This window comes from Coffea eugenioides, chromosome 2 (assembly GCF_003713205.1).
Source record: "Coffea eugenioides isolate CCC68of chromosome 2, Ceug_1.0, whole genome shotgun sequence".
Classification (NCBI taxonomy): domain Eukaryota; kingdom Viridiplantae; phylum Streptophyta; class Magnoliopsida; order Gentianales; family Rubiaceae; genus Coffea; species Coffea eugenioides.
The window spans coordinates 43,627,362-43,654,414 of NC_040036.1; the positions used below are offsets into that span (position 1 = coordinate 43,627,362).

At 37.5% G+C, this 27,053-nt stretch overlaps 2 protein-coding genes across 2 annotated transcripts; both read left to right on the forward strand.

Annotated features, from left to right (window-relative positions):
* The first annotated feature begins 13,753 nt into the window (after positions 1–13,753).
* On the forward strand, positions 13,754–15,205 carry LOC113759773. Its single transcript, XM_027302348.1, has one exon. The coding sequence runs from the start codon at positions 13,754–13,756 to the stop codon at positions 15,203–15,205; it is 1,452 nt and encodes a 483-aa protein (XP_027158149.1).
* LOC113759774 lies at positions 15,202–23,290 on the forward strand. The gene is made up of 4 exons (XM_027302349.1): positions 15,202–15,582; positions 15,707–18,355; positions 18,457–18,567; positions 22,730–23,290. Exons 1-4 carry the CDS (start codon positions 15,202–15,204, stop codon positions 23,288–23,290), a joined length of 3,702 nt encoding a protein of 1,233 aa, XP_027158150.1.
* Positions 23,291–27,053: the final 3,763 nt, after the last annotated feature.

The window sequence follows — 27,053 nt, forward strand, 5'->3', positions numbered from 1 at the left end:
TACAAATGCAATACATTGAAATTTAAACGTGTCATAACAAGATGGCTCCTAGAGAGTACCATGCCAGGACTCTTATTTTTTTTTTGGCTTATGAATGCAATTGAGACAAAAACCAAGAAAAGTTAGTTCAATCAGACAATATACACATAACACATTTGTAGCAAAACAATACACAGAGATAAAACAATAAAAGGAAAAGAGAGGTTGGATCCTTCCCCTCGTGAATAGTGTCCCTAATAGGGTAAGGCAGACTCTACCCTAGGTAAACTATCATGGATGCATGAGGTATTGGCTCACTAATGCATCTAGACTCGATAGGCTTTAAGGTCCCCGAGCCTTCAGATTTGAAAACCAAAGGTCATCACTCCCAAGATTCCTTGTCGGTGGCTCGAGCGATTCCCCAAACACCGCTACGCACACATCGTGTCACGGCTACGTGTTTGAGTGAATCTATCAAAAATCCTCAACCTTCGATTAAAAGCTAAAGGCTATCAACCCAAAACTTAAAATGGAAGATTGAGTGACCCCTTGGATCATGCTACGCACACATCGTGTCGCGATCACACGTCCCAGTGGGTCGCCTAATCCTAATAGGGAAGAGTGGCTTCACAAGCCACTAAAGAAAAATAAATGAGGGATAAAAAATAAAGCGTATGCACGTATGCTAGTGCTTCGTTTGGAGGGGAGGGATCGAGAACCAATGCAAGGCTCTAGGGCAATATTCCTCACCCCAAATGCAAAGCGCGATACAAATAAGTAAATAAACAAAGGTAAATAAATAAATCATTCATCACATACACGAGAAACGATGAACGAATACGAGGTAAATGCAAAACATCCTAAAAAAGAAAAATGCAACCTAAAACATCCAAATATGATAAATATAAGGGTTAAAACGAGAAAAGACGACTAAACCAAGTGCTTGGACTCTCTTACCTCCCCAGTGGAGTCGCCAAGTTGTCGCGCCCCATTTTTCGCGATGGAAAATAAATAAATAATTAATGGTTTAAAAAGTGAATTTTTTATTTGAAAAATGATTTTTGATTTACAAAGAAAGTGGGTCTAAATGGGACTTGAAAATGCGACGATTTGACCCAAAATATAGTTTAAAAGGGTTTTGAAGAAAAATTAGGAGTCGCCACTTGGTATGGAGTTTTGGTGTACCAAGTCACCCAAAAAAATATTTTTTGACAAAAATAAAATAAATCAAAACCCTTTTTGACAACTCCAGATCTTTGAAAACAAGAGAAAATAGGTTCGGGAGTCACGGTTGAAGAAAGGGAAGGCAAAGGTTTAATTGACTCAAACCTAAGGCACCCTTTCAACCTAGTCTAAGCTAGTTGCGAGGTATAGTCAAAATTTTCCTAATCTAACTCTTAATTTTATCACGTTTGGATGTTTCCTACATGGATGCAAATCTAAATTTGTAAAAACATTGAAAGGGACAAAATGTTCATTCAAGGGTTTGATTGAACCAATCGCATTAATTGCGAAGGCCAAAATGATTCCTTGAAAGTGTCACGAGTATGCGAATGATGAAATTAAAATAAAAGAAAAGAAATTAAATTATATACATATATAAGTGATCAAAGAAAAAGGGAATGCAACATAAAGGGTATGGGAGGCAAAAACTCGTGACATAATTTTCTTATCCAGGGATCAATGGGGTATTTAAACTAAAAAGCTATAATCACCCATTTTCCATGTTTGAAAAACAATTATCCTAACATGAACAAGCAAATGAACTAGCTTAAATGAGATGCAATTCTAAATGACATGATTAGCGCCTATAGAGGGTAGGGGATAATATAATAAGAAATATCATGCAAATGAGAAAAGATCTTAAAAATAAAAATATGCATGAAGATGTAGTGAATAGCACACAAAGATGAATCTAACGCAAGACGGCCTAAAGGGTCTAGCGTTGGACTAGCCCATTTCTAAAAATCCTTACTAGCGTTGGACTAGCAATTAAGCGTAGGGAGAATCCACAACTAGCATTGGACTAGTGTGGTGACGCCATGCATTAACAATTCATAGTGAAGCAAATAAAGTATAAATTAAAACAAATAAACACATAAGAGCACGTAACACATAACACGTAAGCATAATATCTAGATGCCAAAATCCTAAGAAAAGCGGATAAAACACTTAACACATAAGCCACATAAACACGCAACCTATTTATTACATCGGGGAGCGCCTAACTACAATCTAGGAGGGAAAAATATAATAAAACAAATCTAATTATCCTATCTATTACATTTTTGAGGTATTTAAATACCTCTAGAATCATTATAAAAACTAACTAAAACATATATAAGAAAATTTGAATGAATATTTAAATCAAATAAATAAAGCATATAAAGATATATAAACACATAGGAACACATAGGAGCACATAAGAGCACGTAATTGACATTGAAATAATAAAATAGGAGTACCTCCCGTTTGAAGTGGTGACTAAATGGAGTCAAATTGTCCTAATTATACTCACAATGAACAAAAGGATCATGACACCAATTTAATTGAAAAAGAAAATAATAATACAAGCACTAAATTCACACTAATATGTCAGACGTAAAGAAATTTAAGCAAATCTAAAAATTACAAGTTAAGTATATTCAAAAGTAGCATAATTAGCTATTAAAGAAAAGAAACAATCATAATAAAGAGAGTCAAAATTCACCAGGGACTGAATTGCAAAAATTGAAAAACTTTTGGGGGACAAAAATTATATTTTTCAAAGTTCAGGGGTCAAAATTAAATGAAAGATAAAATTCAGGGACCAAAGTGAAATTAATTTAAGGACCTAGATGAAAGGAATCTAAAATGTTCTGGGCTGCAGTAAAACTATTCCAAAGATCAGGGGTTAAAGTGCAACTTTTGGTTTCTGATTTGAGCAAGGAAAATGGCCACTGGGCCATCATTTTTATTTATTTGGGCTGGAGACTACCTAAGCCCAGCCGAAAGCCCAAGCCAAAACACACAGGCCAGCCCGTCTTTTTATCCCTCAAGCCCAACCAAAACCCAAAAAAAATAAACCAAAACCCATTTTCAAAACCCAACCAAAACTACCACCCTCCTAAAAAAAACCCCAAACCCCTTTTTTTTTTCCTTCTTCTTTCTTTCCTTTCTTTTCTTTTCTTTCTTCCCCAATTGTTTCTTTCTCTGCTTCTTCGGCCAGCTGAAGCTTCTTCAGCTGGCGGCCATGGCGGCCGCCGCCGCCACCGGACCTCCGGTCACCGGCGACTTTTCCAGTCACAAAAATTTCTCAAAATACACCTCCCCACTCCATTTTTCGCGTAGGATCCAATTCCGGAGTTAATTTTTACAAAAGATGACCCGAAGGTGGCCGAAAAGCAAAAAGCCAGTCCAGTTTTTTTATTTTTTAAAACACTATAATCTTCACCAAAAATCTTAAAAATTATGCCAAAACCCTCCTTATAACTTCTACATTACAACTATAAACTATGTTGAACAAGAAAACAACATAAAAAGGCTGAATTAAGGCAAAACAGTCCCTAAAATTCTTTTTGGCATTTTTTCAAACAATTAATATGCATTCACAGAAATCATCTTTTTCCCTTAATCTGGTTCATACCATTTCCCAATTTTTTAACAATACAACAACAACAATGCAAGGCAGCCAGCAGAAACGAAAGAAAACTAAACAATGAAGCATTGATTTAATGTGACAAAAAAAACTAAAAGTATACCTCAATAAATATGAAAATCTTTCGGTTGAAGTTTTGATGAAATTTCCAAGCCTTGACCGATAGCTGCCTTTTCCCTTTTTTTGTGTTTGGATTTTGTGGAAGAAAATGTGTAGAGGGAGCCCCTTTTTTTTTGTTCCTCTTGTCTTTTTTCTTCTGCCCAAGTCCGAGAGAGGGAGAGGGTGAGGTGAGGAGCTTTTCTCTTTTTTTTTCTTTTTTTTCGGTTGAGACCAAAGAAAGAGCCAAGAGCCCCCTTTTTTTTGTGTGTTTTTCTTTTCTTGTTCTGCGAGGGAGAGAGCCGAGAGTTGTCTGGGAGCTAGAGTGCTTTTTTTTTTTCCTGTCTCTCTGTCTAGAGAACCGAGAGGGACTTGTAGCCAAAGTGGAGCTTGTGTGTTGGATTTGCCAAAATGATGATTTCTTAGCTAATGAAAAGAAAAGTCCATGGCAATTGAGTGTGGAATGGGTTAATAGTGGTTTTGGTAGGGAAAATGATGAAAGTGATTTTTTATTTCTTGATTTTTCTCTTTTGTTTTGTGTTTTTTTTTTCTTTTTCCAAAAACAAACCTACAAAAATGAGAAAATCATACATTAATATATATTAAAAAAAATGATAATAATAATAACTTATCAAATAGATAAAATTTCAGGAAACATTAAAAATTGACAAAAATTTGGTGTCTACAGGAAGAAGAAAGTTTGAAAAAAAAATGGAAGAGAATCGCGCTGGTGTGAAGGCTATCTAGAATGACCCGACCCGAGCTCGGATCCATTCAATCAGGGCTCCAATCGTTTGAATCTCGGATCGGGCTCTGCAGAATCTTATCTGAGCCCTCGGATCCAATGTCTCTGTATTGGATCCGATCTCGGATCGGTTCTTGTCTGCAACAATTGCAGAAACTGCAATTTTTTTCAATTCCGACAACCTTTTACTGCAATTTCCGAATTACACTTTAGATGAAAGTTTTTCAACTTTTTTCTTCACACGCAAGTGTAATATGCCCTAAACAACTATTCCACCCCTCTAAAATGAATCAAAAACATCTAGATCACAAATTGAGATTTCAAGTTGTTGGCTCATTTTTGCACTTTAACATGAAAAATGCGCTTATTAACTTTAAATGCACTTCAAATAAGCACAAAAACATATATATACTGATTAACATCAAAACTCACTTGCACATCATAAAAATACTGCTTTTAAGCTAATATTAAGAACTATCAAGCGCTCAAAAGCAACAAACACAATTACACTTCCCTTTTTTAACTATTGTTCTTCAAGTGCACCCCTAAGATAAACGTTCAAACTCCGGTAGCCCCCTACAAACCAATGAAATACACATAATTAGAAAACCAAATCAAACCAAAATGTAAGAAATACATGAAAAACAACACAACTATAATATTAATATTGGGTTGCTTGCGCTTTGTTTAAAGTTGTTAAGTTCGACTTTCCTCAATCATCTTTAATTTTCAAATGTGTTTCCCAAGGAGTAAATCACTCCTTTAGGAACCTTCTTTCCAGCCAATAAGGTTTCAATCGTTGACTGTTCACTTTGAATGGGGCACTATTTTCCCCTTTAATTTCCACTGCTTCATAAGGAAATGTGCGAACCACTTCAAATGGGCCGGACCATCGAGACTTAAGATTTCCAGGGAACAATCTAAGTCTTGAGTTAAATAATAACACCTTTTGCCCTTCTTCAAAATGCTTAGGGAGGATGTGTTTATCATGCTAAAATTTCACTTTTTCTTTGTAAATCTTGGCATTCTCATACGAAGTTAAACACAATTCCTCCAATTCGCTTAGCTCGAGCATTCTCTTTTCACCTACAGATTTAAAATCAAAATTAAAAACCTTAATGGCCCAATAAGCTTTATGTTCTATTTCTATAGGCAAATGACACATTTTTTCATAAACAAACTTATATGGAGACATTCCCAACGGCGTTTTAAATGTCGTTCTATATGCCCACAAAGTATCTTTTAACTTGTTTGACTAATTCTTTCTCGATCAATTGATGGCTTTCTCCAAAATGAGTTTGATCTCCCTGTTTGCCAACTCCGCTTGGCCATTGGCTTGAGGATGATAGGGATGTGACATTTTATGCCTACATCCATATTTGAGCAACAAAGTGTCAATGGATTTATTACAAAAATGCTTACCTTCGTCGCTTATAATCGCCTTTGGGATTCCAAACTTGCAAAATATATTCTGTTTAAGGAACTTAAGCACCACTTCAGCATCATTAGTTTGTGAAGCAATGGCCTCCATCCATTTAGAGATATAGTCAACTGCTAAAAGAATGTACTTGTTATTAAAAGTGCTAGGAAATGGTCCCATAAAATCAATACTCCAAACGTCAAATAACTCAACTTCCAAATATGTAGTTAGAGGCATTTCATTTTTTTCTCGAGATATTACCAGTTCTTTGGCATTGATCACAACTCTTAATCCAATTTCTAGCATCTCAGTACATAGTAGGCCAGTAAAATCCTGATTGTCATACCTTTGCTATGGTTTTAATTGTACTAAAATGGCCTTCCGTCTCAAGGGTGTGACAATTCATTAAAATACTATGTATCTCTTCTTCCGGAACACGTCTTCTAATTATTCCATCCGCATAATGTTTGTAGAAGAACGGTTCCTTCCAAAAGTAATGTTTAGCATCATTTAAGAATTGTTTCCTTTGTTAAGACTTTAAATCACTTGATAGCACTCCACTAACTACAAAATTAACTAAATCGGCATACCAAGGTGACTTTTGAATAGCCAATAAGAACTCATCTGAAAATTCTTCTTTAATAGGGATATGGTCTTCTTGAGGCATGTTCTTCAGTCTAGAAAGATGATTTGCGACTAAATTCTCGAATTCCTTTTTATCTTTGATCTCCAAATTAAATTCTTGCATTAATAAGATCCACCGAATTAGTCGAGGTTTTGCATCTCTCTTATTTAAAAGATATTTAAGTGTTGCATGATCGGTGTAAACGATGACTTTAGATCTCACTAGATAAGATCTAAACTTATCCAATGCAAATATCACCGCTAGCAACTCCTTCTCCATTGTCGCATAATTGATTTGAGTTTTATTGAGCATTTTACTTGCATAGTAAATGACATGAAGTCTCTTCTCATGTTTTTGCCCAAGAACATCTCCCACCGCAAAATCACTAGCATCACACATCAATTTGAACGGTGAACTCCAATCCGGTGATGTTATTATGGGTGCGGAGACAAATTCCTTTTTCAACCTATTAAAAGCAAGTAAACAGTCATTATTAAAGTGATAAGGATCATCTTTTGCAAGTAATTCACATAAAGATTTAGCAATTTTGGAGAAATCCTTAATAAACAGCCGATAGAACCCCACGTGTCCAAAAAAGTTTCGAATGCCTTTCACATTGGTAGGTGGAGGAATTCTCTCAATCACTTCCACCTTGGCTTGATCTATCTCAATACCTTTTGAAGAAATCTTATGGCCTAGAATGATACTCTCACAAACCATGAAGTAACATTTTTTCCAATTGAGTACAAGGTTGTTTCTTCACATCTCTGCAAAATTAGATCTAAATTGTTAAGGCAATGATCATAAGTAGATCCAAAAACAGAAAAGTCATCCATGAAGATTTCCATGATTTTCTTATTAAAATCAGAGAAAATTGCCATCATGCAACGTTGAAAAGTGGCCGGCGCATTGCACAGTCCAAAAGGCATTCTTCGAAATACAAAAGTGCTACAGGGATAGGTGAATGTGATTTTCTCTTTATCTTCCGATGCAATAACTATTTAATTGTATCCTAAAACACCATCCAAGAAACAATAAAATTCATATCCCGCCAACCTTTCTACCATTTGATCAAGAAAAGGAAGAGGAAAATTATCCTTTCTAATAGCTGCATTAAGTTTTTTATAATCAATACAAACTCGCTACCCAACTATAACTTTAGAAGGAATCATTTCATCATTTTTACCACATACTATAGTTATTCCTCCCTTTTTTGGCACCATATGAATAGGAGAAATCCAAAAACTATCAGAGATCGAAAAAATTGTACCTGCATCCAGCCATTTAAGGATTTTTACCCTTACCACTTCTTTCATGTTTGGATTTAACTTTCGTTAAGTCTCAATCACCGGCTTAGCATTTTCTTCTAACAAAATCCGATGCATCCAAATAATTGGACTAATTCCTTTGATATCGAAAATGGTCCATCCTATAGCCTTTAAATATTTCCTCAAAACACATAAGAGTTGTTTCTCATCAAGTGCAGTATTGACAATCACTGGTAATATCTCATTCTTTTCAAGAAATGCATATTTGAATTGTTTAGGAAGTGGTTTAAGCTCAAGCCGTGGATCTTGCTTACACGATGGTGGGGTAGCCCTTTGCTCAACCCTAACTCCTCATAAGCATTGCTCCTTTTGTAAGGGATTTGTGCCTGCAAATATTTGGTCATTTCTTCTATTTTTTTCCTCTTGCAAACCTATACCATTGAGACAAAATTCAAGAGAGTCATAGTCAAGATTAACTTAACTCATCTCTAGTGTCAATTCATCCTATATGTCAACAGAATAAACATGATCGGTAAAAGAGGGATACTTCTGTACTTTACTCAAATCAAACTCTACTTCCTCTTCACCGATTTGGAAATTGAATTTACCGCGTTTAACATCTATTATAGTACCTGCAGTGGCCAAAAATAGTCTACCAAGAATAATAGGCACATTGACACCCTTCTCCATATCTAAAACAATAAAATCAATGGGGATGATGAATTTTTGCACTTTAATAAGCACATTCTCCAATATACCCATGGGATGTCTAATAGACCTATCAGCCAATTGTAAAGAAATATTAGTACGCTTTAACTCTTTCAACCCTAATTGCCTAGTCACAGTCAAAGGAATCAATGAAACACTACCACCAAGGTCACATAGTACTTTAGATAATTCTACATTACCAATAGTGTAAGGAACTGTGAAACTCCCTGGATCTTTCAACTTTGGTGGCAGTTTATTTTGTATGATGGCACTACATTTCTCCGTTACTGCAATAGTCTCGCTATCTTCTAATTGTCGCGCCCCATTTTTGAAAATAGAAAATAAAGTGTTTAGAACAATGAATTTTTTGGTTGATTTTGATTTGAAAAATGTGTTTTGATTTATTTTGAGTAAAAATGAGTTTTTGATTTTAGAAAATAAGTAAAAAAATGGGCCTAAAATGGGGTTTAAAAGTGCGACAATTTTGGCCCAAAATATAGTTTAAAAAGGGTTTTTAATAAAAATTAGGAGTCGCCACTTGGTATCGAGTTAAGGTGTACCAAGTCACTTAAAAATGAATTTTTTTTAAAAAAAAAAGTAAAAAAACCCTTTTTAAACGACTCCAAGTCTACGAAAATCAGAGAAAAAGATTCGGGAGTCACATTTGAAGAAAGGAAATGCAAGGATAAAAATCCAAGGCACCCTTTCAACCTAGCCAAGGCTAGTTGCATGATTTAGTCAAAGATTTTCTTATTTTAATCTAAAATTTATCACATTTTGGAGGTATCTACATGAATGCAAACCTAGACCTAATTATCGAGGTCGGAATATCTCTTCGAAGTTAATTGATGCAAATCGCATTAATTGCGACGCCCAAAAGTAAACTTTCGAAGAAGCCACGAATTGTGCAAAAATATGAGACTCAAAGAAGAGAAAATAATAATTATACAAAATGACCTAAAGGAATGCATCATAACGGGCGTGGGGGACTAATACTCGTGACTCAATTTTTCCTTTTATAGAGGAAATACGAGCGTGCTAAGGCTAAAGAGCCAAACTCGTCCATATCCCATATTCAAGAGGTATTTCCTAATCTAATCAAGCAAATGTACTAAACTATCCCTAATTTTCTTATATGAAGTGCAAGTCTAATGTCATGTCTCACACATGGGGTTATATAAAGGGAAATATGGGATAAGGGATATATATAGGGGAAATGTGTGATAAGAGATGTGTATACAAGGGAAATGTCATGCAAAAAATGATAAAAGACCCTAAAAAGTAGAAAATATGAGTGAGAGTGTAGTGATTTTATCACACAAATATGATCTAGCGTGTGAATGGTTCCTAAGGGTCTAGCATTGGACTAGCCCACATTTATGAATTTCCACTAGCGTTGGACTAGCAAAAAATCGAGGGAAAAGGCCACAACTAGCGTTGGACTAGTGTGGTGACGTCACACATTGATTACAACTAAACTAATCATACAAAACCTAATAAAGCAAGTAAACATGTAATATCACATAAACACGTAGCACATAAACATGATATCTAAATGCAAGGCTCTAAGAAAGCGAGTAACACGTAACACCTAAACATGCAAAACACACGAAGCAAAATAAAGCAAATAAAGCCCTAACTATTACACTTGGGGGCCCTAACTACAATCTAAAAGGGAATGAATAAAATAAATAATAAAATACCTAACTATTACATATTCTATCTAAATACATGTCTTGAACCCCCTAACTATTACAATTTGGCATTTAAATGCCTTTCAAATAATCAAAATTGAACTAAAATAAATATACAAAAATAAAAACAAATAAAGTGAATAAATAAATAAATAAATAAAATGAAAACATTCAAAAGGCATGCAATTAAACACATAAAGTCACATAGGGGCACATAGGATCAAGTAAAATCAAAATAAGGGATAGAGTGTACCTCCCTTGAATTGGTGTCCTAATGGAATGAAACTTTCTTATTTACCTTCCAAAAACAAAGAAAAAGGTCAAGGCATCACTTTAATTAACAAATAATCACAAAAATGGAAATAAACACAAAATTGAATCAATCAAAGCATTCAAATAAAATAAACAACCTGTATTCAAAAATTAAAACAAACAAAGACCCAAATGAAAGAATTAAAGAAATTTTAGGGATGAAATCATTATTATTGCAAATACTAAGGGTCTAAAAGAGAATAAATTAAAATTAAGGGCTTAAGGTGAAACCCAGCCCAAACCAAAATTAAAATTCTCACAAAATAAATGAAAAAACTATTTGTTACAATTAAATACCAAAAATACTTGAAATTTCACTAAAAATCCAAATTAAAATCATAAATTTCTCAAAAAACTATTAAACCTCAATTTCATCCTAAAAATCACTGAAAATCTATCCAAAAATCACAGCAAATCATATCAAAGGAAATTGACATGTTAGAGGTGTGACGCCCCACTTCTCTTTAAGGCGAACCAAAGGGTATTCGCGGAATGCCTGCCTAGCTCTCGCCAGGACTCAAGCCAAATCATTCAAGCTTATTATCGAACTACACAACAAAAGCAAGTAACTTAAGTACAGTAAATGCGGAAGCGTTCAAGTTTATCAATAGTCATCCATTATCCAACCCGTACGTCGGTTATTCAAAATACATCATGAATCCCAAATATACATTACGCCCCAAAAGTTACATTTCAATTCCAAAAGTACAATCCAAAACCAAGGGCATAGCCAAAATATAATAGAAACCCTAAAACAAAAGTACATCAGGAGGGTTTCTCCACACTTCCCCGAGATTCAATCCTATTAAGGAAAATAAATCTATAGGGTGAGCAAAACGCTCGTGAGGCCAGGATTACACATCCAAGCACGTAGTTCAAATAACAATCTCAATTACGAGCTAAACAATAATATATTTCAATAATTGACAATTCACCAAAGGAAATTTATCAGAAACAATTCAAGGATATAGTAGCTCTCAGGAGCTAAGTTCCACTCGCTTTGCCGATGTCACTCGTATACCTTCCCCCGATGACACTCCGTCAACTGGGTCGGTATTTCCAATCCGTAGATCACCACTTACTTCTTTCCGTCCACCCAGCACCCACTCGGGCCCGCAAGACATGTATGAGGCAATACTCCACGAGTATGGCAAGCAAGACCTCTCAATAGGTCAAGCTTATTTGTCTCATGGCACGCCTAGGTTCCCGACCAAACCCATGCCGGCTCAAGTCCCAGGTCAGCCTATGAGTTTGGGCGTCCCCCATTTATAATTGTGTGTCGAGGAGATTCACTCCAGCGACGTACGCAATCATTGCATTCAATCTCATTCAATATCATTTATTCAAATGAGAACGAGTGAGATAAAGTACACACTCGTCTCCATTCCTAAAATCAGTAATCATTCATAACAGTTAAACACGTATTAAGTACTCATACACTTGACACTCACCAAGTATTAAGTGCAAGTAAGGTCAAGGAAAGTTCAAGCGTCCACCGTGGGATCCTCTTGAAGGTTTTCGTGTGAGCCTGAGCAAATAATAGTGAATTATTATTCACACAACCCAATTATCGAGAAATAATTCGTGCACTATTATAATCTAGGAAATTTTGTGAAAAGAAACCTTAATTACTTGTAAATCGAGGTTCGAGTGGCGTTTCATAAAGTTCAGGAACATTTGGGTTTTTATCTTGGAAATCGAGGTTAAAACGTTGGCATAATGTCGAAAGAATAAAGAGTTCTTGGAAAACTCTATTTCCTTGAAAGTTGAAAATTTTCAGTTTTGATATGGATCTTTGAAAAATTGTATCTCACTCGATACAAGTCTAAAATTGGAAAACTTTATACCGTTGGAAACCTCTTGGAAAGTACTAAAAGTTCTTAGAAGACACTTTTCCACGAATCTAAGTGAAAAGTACTCAAAAATGAGCTTGAAATCACTGTTCCAGAATGTTCAGGATTGAGCTAGGGTTGGTTTTTCGCTAACTTTGGAAATTCGGCAGAATTCACTCGTTGCAAACCAGCCCTTGATATTTATAACTAAATTAGAGGTGCAATTAAGGCTTAGGACAGAACAAGCAGATCGATAATCGGAGTTTCGAGCACCGAGATACGGTAGCTCAAAGTTGGGGAAAATTAGAGACTGTTGAACAAGTTCCAAATTTGGGTTTCTGACTTTGGACCTTTAGTTAAGTGTCGAAATGGACTTGGATTGGTGCCAAATTTTGTAATATAGTACTTCTATATGAAGGGTATCTCTCTATCAAATTTCGTGGAAAAATACCTTTGGGAAGGTGGTTAACCTATCAACCAAAGTTTTGAAATTACTAAGGCAAAACTGTCTTTAACTCCATTTCTCTCCGTTTCCAAACATTCGGCTAAGGAAAACCTCCAAACATGGTTCATTTGTGCAAGACAAGTCTAAGGAACATACATGGTACATTTGGTAGGTGTTTAGCACTAAGAAATACATTTAGTAAGACCACAACAAGTCTCACATCAAATCTGTCCAAATTCAAGGGTTTTTAAGAACAGGGCAGTCACCGTATTTTGATCATAACTCACTCAATTTAACTCAGAATTGAGTATGGTTGATAGTGTTGGAAAATACATTCATAAGGCTAAAATTTCACAGAAGAAATTGTTTTAAGATTCAGCATGCAACTGGCTCGAAATTAAGCCTAAAGTTGCAGCATCATTAAATCGTTCCAGCAACTAATATGATGAAAGCTCTCTCTCTCTAGTAGAGAATCCTCTCTCCAATGTGGGAGCCAAATTTTCAAACACACAGTTTCAAACACTCAAAAGTTTTAAACTTCAAAAACCAAACACTCAAACTTCAAGACAAAGCTCCAAAACCGTAGCAAAGCCGCCAAATCCGTTTTGTCCGAGGGATCCAAAACACTTGTCCAACTCATCTAGCAAGATACCAAAAAATAGCATTAGATCAAGTTTATTGAAAGCTGTCTAAGCAGGAGGAAGCACGTCGGTGCTCTGTTCCCAGTGTTGAACACAGGAGCTTTGGTGGTGTCGGTCCTGGGGTCATAATAGCAGTTCAATCCCACTTGATTTTTTAAGATTAAAAAAAAAGCTTTTGACTTTTGGGCTTTGTTTTATTTGTTGGGTTCGCTTTTTTACTTTTTTTACTGCCTGCTAAATTGGTTGTCTTGTGGTTTGCTCAGGTTGCTCAGACTCCAATACATCCAGAAGGTAGCAAACTTGGTCATAGCAGCTGTAATCGATACAGGCAACACTTCGAAGGACTGCAAGATGGAGGGGACCCTTACAGAGGCGTTTAAAAGGTTCGACTTGAGTAACAAAGAAAGGGGTGGTATAGACCTAGAGACAGAGGATGTGCTCGCAGGAGTTCAGGAGTGTAAGTTGAGCTTGGTAGGAAGGATCATGGGTAAAAAGGTTGCAAATTTTACAGGGGTGAAAAACTACACATCACATGTGTGGGGCTACCCCAGGAACCTGCACGTTGTTGAACTCGGCCCCAATGTCTTCCAGTTTAACTTTGCAGAGGACAAAGACAAGGATAAAGCCCTAAATGGTAGGCCATGGGTCATTGATAACCAGCTGCTGGTCATAAAGCCATGGGCTCCAGATATAGAAAAAAGTACAGAAGCTTTCCATATATCCCACATGTGGATACAAGTATGGAATCTCCCAATTCACCGGTTGAGTCAAGCAGTGGGCTTTAAGCTCGGACAAATATTCTCTGCCGTTAAAGAAGTCATCATCCCGCCAGGAGGAGGAAAGGAGGGAAGGCATATGAAAATCTTGGCGGAAGTAGATATCTCTCAACCATTGGCAAGGGGCACCACTATCAACTTCAATGGGAAACAAATCTGGGTGGAATTTCGTTATGAAAAATGCCCAGACTTCTGTTACAAATGTGGAATAATAGGGCATGGAGATAAGACATGCAAAACAACAGTGGAAAAAGAGCAAAATCAGAGAGAAGAGCAGTACGGGGCGTGGATGAGGGCAGGGAACATCATGGCCTCTCCGTTGAGGGCCAGTAGACCAGTAGAGATCAGCATAATAGGAAGGGTAGATGCACAAAAGAAACAAGGAAGCTTGATACAGGAGGGGGGTGGGGTGAGGGATCCAAAAGACAGGAAGGAGGTTAGTCTAGCGAACAGGGGAGGGGAAATGAAAAAAGATGAAAAGAGTAAGGAGCAAAAAGAGGTGAAAAACTCAAAAAAAGATGAAGGAAAAAACAAAAAGAGTGAGGGAGCAGAGAGGGAAGAAGGAACTAGGGGAAGTAAAAACGGAAATGATACGAGAGTAACAAAGGGTGGTATGGAACAACGACATCAACCAGTGGATGAAAACAAAAATGCACTCGTGTTAGTTCAGGTGATGGACACGGATGAATGTGAACAAGGAAATGGATTGAGCAACAATGAGGGACAGAGTGGTCAGGTGAATAAACAAAATGTGATGACAGAGCAGGATAACAAGGCAAGGGGAGAAATGCAGTCGAGAAGAAGACCAAGAGTCACAAGAAAACCTATGGCTGATGTTACAAATAAACCAGGAAATTCCAGAATGAAGGGGAAGAGAAAGCTAGAAAGTGACACTCAGGGAGGAAATCAAATGGAGATTGATGAAGTGGAGGAGCAAAAACCAAAAATGCTGAAACTGGGTGTGATATTACAAACACAACAAGGGGCGACGGAGGCATGCCCAGCTAAGCCTCCACAATGTAAATGAGAGTTGTGGCGTGGAACTGTCGAGGTGCCGGGAGCCCCTTGACAGTTCCCCAACTCAAGGAGGTCATACGCCTCCACTCTCCAATGGTAGTTTTTCTGTCAGAAACAAAAAACCGAAAAAGAGTGATAGATGTTGTTATGAAGCAGATACAGTTTGATGGAAACGTTGTAGTAGAACCAGATGGTAGAGCTGGGGGGCTAGCCATGTTCTGGAAACAGGAGGTAAAAGTCAGAGGGGTCTATACTTCGGAATGCTCAATTGAGATTAAAATTTATGATGAGGAAGTCAGGGATGAATGGTGGTGTATTGGACTCTATGCCAGTACAGATGATGGAATTAGAAGGGGTCAATGGGAGTTTTTGGAGGAACGAATGAAGGTATGGGGTGACAAATGGATGATGATTGGGAACTTCAATGATATCATATCTAATGGAGAAAAATGGGGGGGGGGGTAGAACAAGGAGTGAGGGTAGCTTTAGGTGGCTCAGAAATTTCATACAGAGAAATGGGTTGGTCGACATTCATTTTGAAGGAAACCCGTGGACCTGGTGCAACCAATGGGAAAATGAGAGGGAGATCAAACAAAGGTTGGATAGATGTCTTAGTAGTGTAGGCTGGTTCCAAATGTTTGGGGAGGCAACTTGCAAGCATGTGGAAAATGAGGCATCTGATCATGCAATGTTGGTGCTGACTACTATACCTGAGCAGAAGAAAGTGAGAAAAAGATTTGTGTTCGATCAAAAATGGGCCCAAAATCAAGAGACAGAAGTGGTAGTGAAAAATGCTTGGGAAAAGCCACAGGTGGGATCAAGAATGTTCAAAATTACTAGGAAAATCAGAGAGTGCCGGATAGCCCTTTTAAGTTGGAATAGAATGCATCAACAAAATACAGCTACACTAATCAGGGAGATAAAAAAGAAGATACAGGAGCTCAAGGAATCCAACGATAAGGGGAAAAGAGGGAAGATGGTGGAAATGAAACTAAAGTTGAGCAGTGCTTACAAAGCTGAGGAAATCTTCTGGGCACAAAAGGCAAGAAGCAGATGGCTTAAGGAAGGAGATAAAAATACAGCTTATTTCCACGCTTGTGTGAAGACAAGAAGAAAGAGAAATAAAATAACCAGCTTGCAGAAAGGAAATGGTGAATGGTGTAAGGATAATCAACAAATTGTCCAGGAGATTTGCAGGTACTATGAAGAAATGTACACCACATCCCAGCCAAAAAATATAGAAGAAGTGCTAGAAGGGGTGCCTGTATCAATTACAAGCAGACTAAACCAAAGTTTGATACAACCAGTGGAGGAAAATGAGGTCAGAGCAGCTGTGTTCTCCATGCACCCAAACAAAGCACTTGGACCTGATGGTATGTCACCTTTATTTTTTCAAAGATATTGGCATACTATTAAAAATGATGTGGTGTCTGCTATCCAAAGCTTTTTGAGTAATGGCCATCTTTTGAAGAGCATAAATGAGACTAGTATTACTCTCATTCCTAAAGTAGATAATCCTATCTCTCTGGCAAATTATAGGCCTATTAGTCTCTGTAATGTGCTCTATAGAATCATAGCAAAAATCCTGGCCAATAGAATGAAAAGAGTTATTGCCTTATGCATTAGTTACTCCCAGTCAGCCTTTGTACCTGGTAGACAGATTGTGGATAATGTTATTTTGGCCCATGAAATTATGCATTTTTTAAAAAGCAAAAGGAAGGGCAATACTGCTTTTATGACCCTAAAACTTGACATGTCAAAGGCTTATGACCGTATAGAGTGGAAATTTGTGGGCAGAATGATGCTAAAAATGGGTTTCTGCCCTATCTTTGTAAGATGGATTATGAACTGCATGTCATCCGTGACTTACTCCTTCAATGTTAATAGGGAAAGAGTAGGATATGTGAAGCCTAGTAGAGGCATTAGACAAGGGGATCCCTTATCCCCATATCTTTTTTTGTGCTGTTCAGAAGGTTTGTACAATCTAATGGCAAAGGCAATTGAGAATAGGAAGATCACAGGACTTAAAGTGAGTAGAAGTGGACCAGTTCTTTCCCATTTATTCTTTGCAGATGACTCCTTGTTTTGCTGTAAGGTGCACCCACAGGAAGCTAGTGTTATGAAAGGAATCCTTGCTAAATATGAACTAGCTTCAGGGCAATACATAAACTATGACAAGTCTGCAGCTTACTTTAGCAGGAATTGCAGTAGACAACAAAGGAGGCAAACATGCGAACAGCTGAACAATATCAAAGAGGCAAACAATGGCAAGTACCTAGGACTCCCCCTAGTGATAACAGGATCCAAGAAGGAAGTTTTTGCCTATATTGTTGATAAAGCAAAATCCAAAATGCAAGGATGGAAGCACAACTTACTCAGCTATGCAGGGAAAGAGGTACTCTTAAAGTCAATTGTTATGGCACTACCTACTTACATAATGTCATGTTGCAGGTTGCCTAAAGGACTGTGTAAAGAAATATGTGGGTACATGGCAAAATTCTGGAGAGGTCAAAATGAAGGGGAAAGAAAGATGCAATGGATAAGTTGGGAAAAAATCACACAGGTGAAAGGAAGTGGTGGCTTGGGTTTCAGGGACTTAGAGCATTTTAATAGTGCCCTATTAGCAAAGCAATTATGGAGGATACTAATGCAGCCAGATTCATTAGTAAGTGGAGTACTGGCGGCGAAGTACAAAGTTTCACAAACAGGCTGGGAAGGGGAAGCTCCAAAGAACGCATCATGGGTATGGAGGAGTATAGCTAGTTCTAGTTCGGTTTTGCAAAAAGGAATGTGGAAAAGAGTGGGTGATGGGACCTCTATCAACATATGGAGGGATAAATGGATTATGGAGTCACCAACTGGGAAGATAACAACAAGGAAACATCCAGACTGTAGGATACAACTAGTGGCAGAGTTGATAAAAGAAAGGAAATGGAATAAGGAACTGATTGAAGGAACCTTCTCAGAGGGGGAAGCTTCACAAATTATGCAGATACCTCTGAGTCTGTTCCCCAGACAAGACACGATCTACTGGAAATACTCAAAATCAGGGATATATTCAGTGAAATCAGGTTATGCAGTGAAAAAGGAGGAGATAGGAAAAAGAAGCAAGGAAGTACAGGGAGGGGAAGGAACTAGCTATGCACAGAATTCGGACAAGGTGTGGAAGAGCTTATGGGGATTGAAAATGAAACCAAAAATTAAACATTTCATATGGAGATGCTTACACAACAGCATTCCTGTGAATGAACTGATACACAGGCGGACAGGAACAGGATCCCTTTTGTGCAAATGCTGTGGGGAAGGAGAGAAAACAGTGGAACATATGATTTTCTTCTGCAAAATGGCGGAACCTATATGGAAGTTGGCCCTGTAAGGCCCGAAGACAACCAATGAGACAGTTGATAAGAAAGCACAAGTGCTTGTGAGTAAAAGAGATAAACAAATTAAAGATCATAAACGTAACAATAAGTAAATAAAAAGGAAAGAGTTGCAAACCAATTAACTACCCAACTCCTCTTGAGCTTGTAGATTAATTGAGACAAGCTACTTCAATTTGATGAATTATAATCACTCTTGTGTACAAAGGAAGGTTCACCTCCTCCTTGCCCCGAACTCCACTCGGTCAAGCCAGGACGTTTTACTATCCCTCAAGACAACCCTCACAGAGCTACACTCATGAAAGATTCACTCATAAATGAAAAGCTTACAATGAACCTCACACCACTAAGACTACAAATCTAACTTTGGAGACTATTTTCTAGCTAAAATATCTCTTGAGATCTTGTAAACAAAGTGTGCAAAAGTTATCTGAAGTATCTGACCAACCACTATTTATATAGGACCAAGAAAGTGCCTCATTAAAGCATCCAACGGATAGAAAGTAGCTGAATAGTCAACTAGCCGTTGGGGACGTCAGACGTCCGACAGATTAAACACCGTCCGATCCCATCGTCCGAAAATCAGCCAAGTTGTCGTTCGGACGTCCGATGGTATTTTATCGTCCGAGCTTCTGTGTCCGAACGTCGTCCAGAAAGTTATCAAATCTTCGTGGAATTTTTAGGACGTCCGATGAGATTGATGTGCGTCCGAAGCATGCGTCCGATCCTTCAGGACGTCCGATGCTTCCTTACGAGCGTCCGACAGAGTTTCCTTCTTGATGTTCTTCATCCTTTCGGACGTCCGATCCTGACTATTTGAGCGTCCGACAGCTTCAGCATACTTAGTCCCCTTTCAATTGCACTTGTTCATGGAATCAAACAACTTCAAAACTGAAAGTATATCTTGAAGAAATATTAGTATCATCCATTTGTTTTGTAAACATCAAAAGATAGGGATCAAGATCAACATTCTCCCCCTTTTTGATGATGACAAAACAATGGATGGAAGGAAGGAAAAAGATTGAGCATATGAGCATAGACTCCCCCTCACTCATTGCAACCAAACTTATAATTTCAGAATAACTCCCCCTAACACATAGCATCCATTTCTCCCCCTTTTTGTCATCATAAGATGAGAGTAATACCCAACAAGCATAATCCAACAATAATAACAGAGAATCCAATATTCAAAATAAAACAGAGAAATGATACCAGAATTCAGCAATACCAACATACCAACATATCACAGAGAGATAAGCAAAACATCGTTAGATCAGAATAGTTCTTTTCTCTCCCTTTTTGACACCATACAAATTCAGTAGTATTCAAAAATATCAGCGAAAACACAGATCAAAGTATCGGAAATATCAAAAAAAATATTGTGAACAAGAATCACTGCAATGATTAACAAAATCTCCTATTTGTTAAAGTTAGCATCATGTCTAACTATCCACATGAATTTCATGCTTCTTCTCATATTCTTTCTCACATAACAATCACTTTTCATGTGACCTTTTTGACAACAAAAATTACACATAACCAAAGAGTTATCTACATGAACAGGTTTAATAAATCTTACTTGTCTTCTCCTATGGATAGCAAATTCGTTGGAATTAGAATTCAACCTATTCTTTTGAAAACAGACTTGTTTCTTGTGTTTAAGCAACTCATTTAGACCATCCATTCTTCTTTTCAAATCACCTTGTTCCTTTTTGAACAAATCACAAAGTTTTGTTTTTCTATCAAGTTCAAAATGTAAAGCAGTATCACTCTTTTTGAAGTAATCATTTTCAGATTTCAACTTTTTTTTTTGTTGAAAAAGATTTGCATTATCTCGAAGCAAAAAATCAATTTTCTGTTTTAACCCATTGTTTCTAGCATAGGACTGTTTCAAACTATCATGCAATTTTATAATGAAAGATTCAATATCATCATCAGTTTCTTCATCACTTTCAACTTGAGAGTTATAAGATGTTACCTCATCATCTCCAATGGCCATTAGTGCCATTTGGGCCAACTCTTCTTTTTCTCTTTTTGAATTGCATTCATCCCATGTAATTTTGCAATCTCCTCTTGAACTTCTCTTGTTGAAGATCTTCTTGAAACATTTGATGTGAGGAGTTATATCATTGTCCACTTTCATGTTTTCATTACCCATGAAGGATGGGTTATCCCCCACTTGAGATGCTTTAAAAGCTATGCCACTCTTATACATTCTTGCATTTTCTTCCTCTTGCACTTTGAATTTCAGCTTTAATTCATAAGAGATTAGGGAATTCACAAGAGATTCAATGGACATAGAATTTAAATCCTTTGCCTCTTCTATAGCATTTATTTTGTTTTCCCATTCTTTTGGCAAGGCATTCAAAATCTTTCTATTTTTCTCACCCAAAGAATATTCTTTTCCAAGCAATTTAAGATCTTGAATAATGTCACAAAATCTAGTACACATCTTATCAACATTTTCAAGAGGATGCATTTTGAAAAATTCATATTGAGAAACAAGCAAAGATTTCTTTTGTTCTTTAATATCTTGGTTACCTTCATGAAATTCACACAATTTATCCCAAATATCTTTAGCTGATTTACAACCTTTAATCCTACTAGATTCATTTACATCTAATGCATTGTACAATATATACATGGCCTTGGCATTCAAAGAAAGGTATCTCTTGTCTTTTTCATTCAATTCTTGTCTAGTCTTTAATCTACTCAAATTAGTGGTAGAGTCAACTATTCTAGCTTCATAAGGACCATCTTCTACCACATACCATAATTCAATATAAACGGATTGTAAGAAAATCATCATTCTTTGTTTCCACATGCTAAAATGAGAACCATTAAACATAGGTGGTCTATCAATAGATTGCCCTTCTAAAAAAGAAACATTTATGGTTGCCATGATCTTTACTCTAAGCGGTTAAGCTTAATCTCTAGGAGACCAAGCTCTGATGCCAATTGTAAGGCCCGAAGACAACCAATGAGACAGTTGATAAGAAAGCACAAGTGCTTGTGAGTAGAAGAGATAAACAAATTAAAGATCATAAACGTAACAATAAGTAAATAAAAAGGAAAGAGTTGCAAACCAATTAACTACCCAACTCCTCTTGAGCTTGTAGATTAATTGAGACAAGCTACTTCAAGTTGATGAATTATAATCACTCTTGTGTACAAAGGAAGGTTCACCTCCTCCTTGCCCCGAACTCCACTCGGTCAAGCCAGGACGTTTTACTATCCCTCAAGACAACCCTCACAGAGCTACACTCATGAAAGATTCACTCACAAATGAAAAGCTTACAATGAACCTCACACCACTAAGACTACAAATCTAGCTTTGGAGACTATTTTCTAGCTAAAATATCTCTTGAGATCTTATAAACAAAGTGTGCAAAAGTTATCTGAAGTATCTGACCAACCACTATTTATATAGGACCAAGAAAGTGCCTCATTAAAGCATCCAACGGATAGAAAGTAGCTGAATAGTCAACTAGCCGTTGGGGACGTCAGACGTCCGACAGATTAAACACCGTCCGATCCCATCGTCCGAAAATCAGCCAAGTTGTCGTTCGGACGTCCGATGGTATTTTATCGTCCGAGCTTCTGTGTCCGAACGTCGTCCAGAGAGTTATCAAATCTTCGTGGAATTTTTAGGACGTCCGATGAGATTGATGTGCGTCTGAAGCATGCGTCCGATCCTTCAGGACGTCCGATGCTTCCTTACGAGCGTCCGACAGAGTTTCCTTCTTGATGTTCTTCATCCTTTCGGACGTCCGATCCTGACTATTTGAGCGTCCGACAGCTTCAGCATACTTAGTCCCCTTTCAATTGCACTTGTTCATGGAATCAAACAACTTCAAAACTGAAAGTATATCTTGAAGAAATATTAGTATCATCCATTTGTTTTGTAAACATCAAAAGATAGGGATCAAGATCAACAGGCCCCAATACAGTGGGACGGCTTATTAGAATGGCGGGCAAATTTCTAGAGGTGGTGGGAAGGGATACTACAGGCAAGGAAAAGAACAAGAGGAGAAGATCACATTACACTCACAGCAAACATCATCTGGCAATTGTGGAAAGCACGAAATGCTCGACAGTATGAAGGGAAGTATAGAGATCATCTGTCTATAATAGAAATAGCAAACAATGAATAGCTGGAATTTCAAGAGGAGCAGACGGAGCAGGAGGCAAAGCACAGAACAGGAACAAGACACCAATTGCTCAACCACCAATGGAGGCCACCAGATATAGGTATAGTGAGAATCAACACTGATGCTGCCGTTCCTATTAAATTAGCAGGAGCGGGGCTAGGAATGGTAGCGAGGGACAGTCATGGGAACCTTGTAGAAGCTAGAGGTATCAGGAAGTATAGCAGATGTGGAGCTGAACTAGAAGAGGCAGATGCAATCCGACAGGGGCTGGTGATGGCTAAGGAAGCTGGATGGCGAGAAATAGATGTGCAATCTGATTGCAAAGCTGTCATTGAGAGAATCCATACGAAAGGTAGGGAGGAAGCCCCAATTGGTACAATACTGGAAGATATCAAACAACTATGTGGTATGTTCCAATGTTGTACCTTTTTGTTTATTAATAGAGATGGAAATAGATGTGCTCATCAAATGGCACAATTTGCAACCAAGCTTGTTTCCAATGTGATATGGAAGCAAAGTTCCCTCTGTGGCTCAAAGAGAGCATACAGGAGGACAATAGGATGAATATCCACTTTTGTACTTAACAACTTGTATTATCAAGTTCACTAAATATATAAAGAGAATACCGTTTGACAAAAAAAAAAAAAAATCAAATCGTTCTAGCAGAACAGAGAAACGGGGCAGCCTTCTTAAAACGACTGGTTTGGCTCACACACTTGGAACCAAAACTTGCATTTTATACCGTTGGAAAGGTGTGGATGTCTAGTTTCAAATGCCACCAACGGCACTCGATTTTGACGTCGGATGACAGAGTTACGGCCAAAACACTATCGCTGGTCAGAGCTACACGGGAACAGTTTTTCAGCTTGACTAGTTTTACAAAGAAATTCATTTGCCCAACCAAACCTCAATATTTTCCAACGAAAATTTTTACACAAATAATACAACATATAAAAATCATATTCAAGCCATTAGATCATCAAAAATTGGCCTTAAAATAACCGAACAAGGCAGGGGAAAAATCGAAAATTTCTATCCCATGAGTTCCTTGAAGTTTCTACTAATAATACACCATTTTAAACACTAAACCAGCATTATATCCAACATCAATCATTTCATCAGCCATCAAGCCAAGGGTGGGAGTTCATAGAGCCCACCATCAAAATTTTCCAACAATAAAAGTTACCCATATAAAGATTCAAGCTCATATGTGTAATTTAACCTCCATAGGACAAGTTTAGAGTGTTGGATCATTACCTACTTTGGTGGTTGTTCAAGTCAGAATTTTCGGCCCTTTGAAGCCTGAAGAAAACTGTGGAGAGCTCCTTTCTTTTGCAGCTAGATGGACTTCCCAAGTGTTGAGCTAAGTGGTGCTAAAATTTGAGAGGATTTGGTAGTGATTTGAGCAAGATTTTAGAGTGAAAAGTTGAAGAACTTTGGTTGTTTCTTTGCAGCTTGATGGCCGGCCAAGAGAGCTAGGAGAAAGAGAGGTATGGTCTGACTTTTTGGCTTACGAAGGAAGCTTAATGACTAAGAGTTTAGATGCGCAAGAGTCAACCGCAAATAGTGCGCATACGCGCTCGTTTTGTGCTCGATTCCTCTTGCATTTGTTTCACTAGTGCACTAAACCTCTAATGCACTTATATTCATACAAATATTACTCACTCTTAATTGTCCCAAAATAATGGTCTAAAGTCCCACAATTAAGCGCGCGTGTGAAAACGCATATTTCCAAATTAGGCGCGATAAAGTGAAACCTTCGAGAAATTCTTTTAACGATCGTACCACCAACTATCACTTGAGTACTTGAACCTAAATTTACCTATTTTAAGACCGTTGTACATGTCTCAAAGTTTTGAACTTACTGTACTTCCAAAAGGCTAAAGTTTTCAGACACGTTTTCACTATTTTCAATAATCGAGCTTCCAAAAAAAAATTAATTTTTGAAACGAGTTACTTTAAAAATATAATGAAATTATAACTCCATGTATTTAAATCTAATAAGGTTAGAAAATAATAATCGAAACAAATATTTGAATAAATAATTAAATGAGCAAAAATAGGAGTCGAAAATAATACTTTTACGGGTCCTCACATCCTCTCCCCTTAAGAAAATTTCGTCCTCGAAATTTACCTTGATTGGTGAACAGGTTTGGATACTTTTCTCGAATTGCTTCTTCGACCTCCCAAATTGCTTCCTCCAACCCATGGTTCTTCCAAAGGACTTTTGCTAATGGTATCTGTTTATTCCTCAATTCCTTCACCTTCCTATCCAGAAGTTTAATTGGTTTTTCCTCATAGGTTAAAGTCTCATCAATCTCAACATTTTCCGGTTGTAAGACGTGAGAAGGGTCCGGATGATACTTCTTAAGCATAGATACATGGAACACATTATGAATTCGAGATAAATTCGGCGGTAATTCCAACTTATAGGCTACGCTCCCCACACGTTGGATAATCTTGTAAGGCCCTACAAACCTTAGCTGTAACTTCTTCCCTTTTCCGGACATCAAACTTGCTTTCAAAGGTGTAATCTTGAGAAATACCAAATCTCCAACAGTAAATTCCAAATCTTTTCTTCGATTATCGGCGTAACTCTTTTGGCGGCTCTGGGCGGTCTGAATTCTTTGGCGTACCAACCTTACTTTCTCACTAGTTTCTTCAATCCAAGATACTGTGGTCGGGTGTAAGATTTTTCGTTCACCTATTTCGTCCCAACAAATTGGAGACCTACATTTCCGATCATAAAGTGCCTCATACGGGGCAATCTGAATAGAAGAGTAGAAACTATTATTGTAGGCAAACTCCACTAAAGTCAAAAACTTACTCCAACTCTCTCCAAAGTCCAGAACACAAATCCGTAACATGTCCTTAAGAGTTTGAATTGTCCTCTCCGACTGTCCATCCGTCTGGGGATGATAAGTGGTACTAAAGTTCAATTTAGTCCCTAACACTTCTTGCATCTTTTGCCAGAACCTTGAAACAAATCTTGGATCTCTATCCGACACGATACTGACAGGTATTCCATGCAACCTAATGATCTCATCCAAATACAACCTGGTCAACTTCTCTAATGGGTATTTCATATTAATCGACAAAAAATGAGCCGATTTGGTCAATCTATCCACTATTACCCAAATCGCATCATGGCCTCTCTGTATCCTTGATAATTCTGATACAAAATCCATGGTGATATTCTCCCATTTTCACTCAGGTATTTCTAGAGGTTGCAAAAGTCCCGATGGTTTCTGATGTTCGGCTTTAACCTGTTGACAAATTAAGCATGTTTGGACAAATTGAGCAATCTCCTTCTTCATATTCTCCCACCAATAAAGAGTCTTCAAGTCCTGGTACATTTTATTCCCTCCTGGATGTACCGTAAACTTTGATCGCTGTGCCTCTTCTAAAATTTTCTTTTTAAGCCCTTCATCCTTTGGCACAACTACCCGATTCCGAAATCTCAATACACCATTCGGTCCCAAGTTAAAATCCGATTTGTCCCTCTTTTTACCCTTTTCCGACCATTTCTGTACTTCAGTGTCCTTTCCTTGAGATTCCTTGATACGTTCCATCAAAGGAGAATTCAATACAATGTTTCCCAAAATTACTTTCCTCGGTTCCAGTCGAGGATTCCACTGACTAATTTCTTCCAACAATTCGAATTCCTTAATCATCAATCCAGCCATCTGTACTTGACGACTCAAAATATCAGCCACTACATTAGCTTTCCCTGGATGGTACTTAATCGTACAGTCATAGTCTTCCAAAAATTTCATCCATCTACGTTGCCTCAAATTCAGTTCCTTTTGAGAAAATAAGTACTTAAAACTTTTGTGGTCTGTGAAAACCTCAAATGTCATTCAATACAGATAATGCCTCCATTTCTTTAAAGTAAAAACCACAGCTGCTAACTCCAAATCATGAGTCGGGTAATTCCCTTCATGCGATTTCAATTTCCTAGAGGCATATGCTATCACTCTGTCATTTTGCATTAGAAGACACCCCAATCCTTCCTTAGATGCATCTGTGTAAACCACAAAACTATCCTTTCCGTTTGGCAAAGCTAACACAGGCGCTCTTGTCAACCGTCTTTTCAACTCCTGAAAACTTTTTCACACTTAGAACTCCATAGAAACTTCCCATTCTTCTTGGTCAATTCAGTCATGGGTCCAGCAATTCTAGAGAAATCTTTGATAAATTTCCGGTAGTACCCTGCTAATCCAATAAAACTTCGAACCTCAGTAGGGTTTTCCGGTCGTTTCCATTTCGAAATAGCTTCCACTTTAGCTGGATTCACTTTAATCCCATCCTTAGAAATTATGTGTCC